Below are 3,476 nucleotides of genomic sequence, written 5' to 3' on the forward strand. Positions count from 1 at the left end.
AGAGGCCCATGAGATCATGTTACTGTCGTCATACATTTCAGCCGAGGCACATCTAGAACTTAAATTGTTAGGTTCCAGTTTTTAGACGATGATTTTTTTTACTATGTTTGTGAGCTTGACCCAGAGTTGTTGATTTATTGGATTCTCGATTTTAACAGTAAAACAATGCTTGTGCACAAAACATATCAATTGTGATGTAAAAGACTTTTTTGAAAGACGTTGACTTAGTTTTAAAACTGGTCAGAAATATACGGAAGTCTCATCAATGCACCTATAAAATAATACCTCGGTTCTAAGACATTTTCTTTTATTTAAAATCAGTGTAAATGATGATTACAAATCAATTGTTTGCCTCACACTAGAGGCAGAAATCATTTAAAAACATATTTTTCAGGAAACAGTTTTGCTGCTGATTTGAATTGAGCATCCAACGTTTTACATCTGCCACATTGTTTATCTTCTAGCGCCCTCTGTCGGTGTCTTCGGGTACATCCACTGCTGCTGTCATGCTTTTGTCAGTGTATAGTTATGGATGATTGTGGCTTTCCTTAATTTAATTTAACTACCACCGGTTTTACTTGATTATTTTCAGAAGCCTTTTTAGAGTCATAACTAGAGATTATGATTCATAACTAGATATATTATACAATTATGTTATTGTTGTAAATTCTACTAAAAAGACATAAAATGTAAAAATTGTGTCTATTATTATTATTATTATTATTATTATTATTATTATTATTTCATTTAATGTATTATCCTGTGGGGCCTTAAACTTTATTTTTCCATGTTATTGAAACCATTTTTTACGTAGGATCACGCTATCCCTTTATTCTGCATTTGTCTTTCTATTTACTTTCACCCCTTTATTTTTCCGGTTTGATATGAAGGTTGTTGAGCCTCCTGATATATGATCAGTGACCAGATACATTTCCCATCAAAGGGGAAAAATACCTAACATGCACGTTTTTATTTCAAAAGTAGAAACAGGCTCCTCCAGATCCACGCACTTTGCTCTTGTTTGTTTAATATTGCTGCCTTTAACAAAAAATGAGCACAACAACAAGATGCAGTAGAGCGAGATGTCTAAAAAGACTTCAACCCTTTATTTTCCATTCAGTGGAGATGTGCTGGAGAATCACACAGGGGGAATAAAGGGAAATACCAACAAACAGCCAGTTTCACCGCAGGGCTCAGATAAATGGTAGAAATCCAGCTGTGATTAGATTTATCTCCTCAAAGTCCCTTGACAATCATGACAAGGACAGATCAGGAAAATATATTTTTTATCATTTATTGTCAAAATATCATTATGACAGTCTTGTTGTTATAAAGTTAAATGGAGTAAATTTACAATGTAATATACTCGTGTTGTTTTCTTTACTTGTTTTCATTATGGCAAGTGAACAGGTTTGCATCCGTTCGTATCAAATTAGAAATCCTCTTTGATTTTAGTTGATAATACTAAATATTACTTCGACATCAATAATAGCGTCCATCAGGACTGAGGTGCATTACGACTTGAGACAGCCCCGCTGCAGCGCTGCTGACCCGGCTCCTAAAGTCCGCCTCCACCCCGGCGCCCTGGCCCTGTCTCTGCTGGTGGTAGAGGGGGGGCCGTGGTCCGTAGTAGGACCACCAGGGCAGCAGCAGACAATCACACTTGGCAGAGGGACTCGGGTGGGGCAGTAGCCTGTCGACAGGTGTGTGTGACGGGGTGGAGGCTCGGTGCAGGGCGCCATGCGCGCGGGTGGCGGAGTCGTGGCTGGAGGTGGGGATGTCCTCGCTGGAGGAGACCTGGCCCTGACGCCGGGCATCCATCTCTGCCTCAGCTGACCCCGGTGGACTAAAAGCAGCAGCACCTTTATTGGAGCCGAAACAAGGGAAGGGGTGACTGGCTGTTTCCTGATGCCTCGCACCCAGGACAGGAAACCCAGGGGTGCTCATGCAAAGTCCTGGCGGGAGGTGAGCAGGGGTGAGAGCGGGTGAAGAGGACCAGGTGGAGGCTGCAGCAGCCGCAGCTTCGGCCTCCCCTGCTCTCAGACTCTGGTACTGCAGACTGAGCACATGGGCGCGCAGCTGTGCGTTCTCCCGGCTCAGGGCCAGCAGCCGGCCCTCCAGCACCAGGTCGCTCAGCCTCCTCCTCTCCCTGGACCGCTTCGCCGCCTCGTTGTTCTTTCGTCGCTTGTCCCAGTAGTTGGAGTCCTTCATGTCGTCGGGGGTCATCTCCCTCCGGCGGCGTCTCACGGAGCTGCTGAAGGTCCGTAAGCGCAGGAGAGGTCGCTGCAGGAGATGTCGAGCCTGACGGGAAGAGGAGCTGGACACCGAGAACAGGTGCTGGTGACCAGGGTCTTCTGCAGCAGGGTCCGTGGAGGAGGACGAGGAGGAGGAGGGCGAGCATGAGGAAGAACCTGCCCCTGCAACACCAGGGCTCCATAATGTGGACATGGCACTATAGTGGTGAATAATCAATCAGTCAATCTCAAAGTTGATCTTCTACCTCTCTTAGTGGTGCAGGAAGTATCAAACAATGTCCTATGTAAAAGTACAACTGGTTTCAGTTGACCGATTCCACTTTAGTTTTTGATTGCCTAAAAAAAAACAATGTAACGTAATGGTTCGTACAATGTAGTGGAGTGACAGATATTTAATATATGTGATGGTGAAAATAAGTCAATAGTAACGTACTTAACGAATGCAAAATGTGTCTCAGCCACAGCGTTAAATTGACGCAACAATAATAATAATAATAATATATTTGCGATTCTGCAGGCACTTTTTAAACCCAAATTACCCCATTTTGCTGACAGTTTTGAACCCAGGACTTCTTGGCTGCTCGTGATGAAATGTTTTACGCGGTGGTAAGATGTACTGGATCTGAACATCATCATTCTATAACAGCTAACAACAGTGAAGTGTTGCGTTTGTCTTTGACATTTGTCTTTGAAGTATTTTAAGATTTGTTTTCGATGAAAATGAACGTTAAGAGTGAATGAATTAATAGATCCAATGTTTTCCATTGTCTACAAACGTATTCAAACCCGAAGATTACAAAGTGAAACTGACCTGCAGTGAAAAGTTGACACCTGTGAGATGATCGGCTTCAGTTGAGCAGTGAACTCGCAGCAGCGCCCGGGCTCCGTCACACAGCTCAGATCTTCACTCAGTGAGTTTCTCTCTCAGGTCTGTGGAAGTTACACATCTGCTGCTCTGACCTGTCAATCACAGCCGATCACGTCGCTTCCTCTTGTCTGCGTATAGAGACTGATGAGCCAACTTCACGTGGGGAGCGAGGCACTGATATGTCTTTTTCTGTTGTGGCAAGTACACTTACCCGAAAAAGGCATCATACACAGACGTATAGATGTACAGATAAACTAAGCCATAAAAAATGAAATATGCACGTGGAAATGTGAGTAATAAAATGTATTGGTGGGAAATGATTGCAATAAGATAGATACATCACACAAAGAGGC

The 3,476-nt window shown here is 43.5% G+C and overlaps 1 protein-coding gene across 1 annotated transcript; it reads right to left on the bottom strand.

The window, feature by feature from the left end:
• Positions 1–1,151: 1,151 nt before the first annotated feature.
• On the bottom strand, positions 1,152–3,169 carry si:dkey-172o19.2 (NFIL3 like protein). Its single transcript, XM_047343170.1, has 2 exons — positions 3,067–3,169; positions 1,152–2,452 (listed from the first exon to the last, which is right to left on the bottom strand). The coding sequence occupies exon 2, from the start codon at positions 2,446–2,448 to the stop codon at positions 1,483–1,485; it is 966 nt and encodes a 321-aa protein (XP_047199126.1). The 5' UTR covers positions 2,449–2,452; positions 3,067–3,169; the 3' UTR covers positions 1,152–1,482.
• Between the last annotated feature and the right edge of the window lie 307 nt (positions 3,170–3,476).

This window comes from Hippoglossus stenolepis, chromosome 14, assembly GCF_022539355.2.
Source record: "Hippoglossus stenolepis isolate QCI-W04-F060 chromosome 14, HSTE1.2, whole genome shotgun sequence".
In the NCBI taxonomy this organism is placed as follows: Eukaryota; Metazoa; Chordata; class Actinopteri; order Pleuronectiformes; family Pleuronectidae; genus Hippoglossus; species Hippoglossus stenolepis.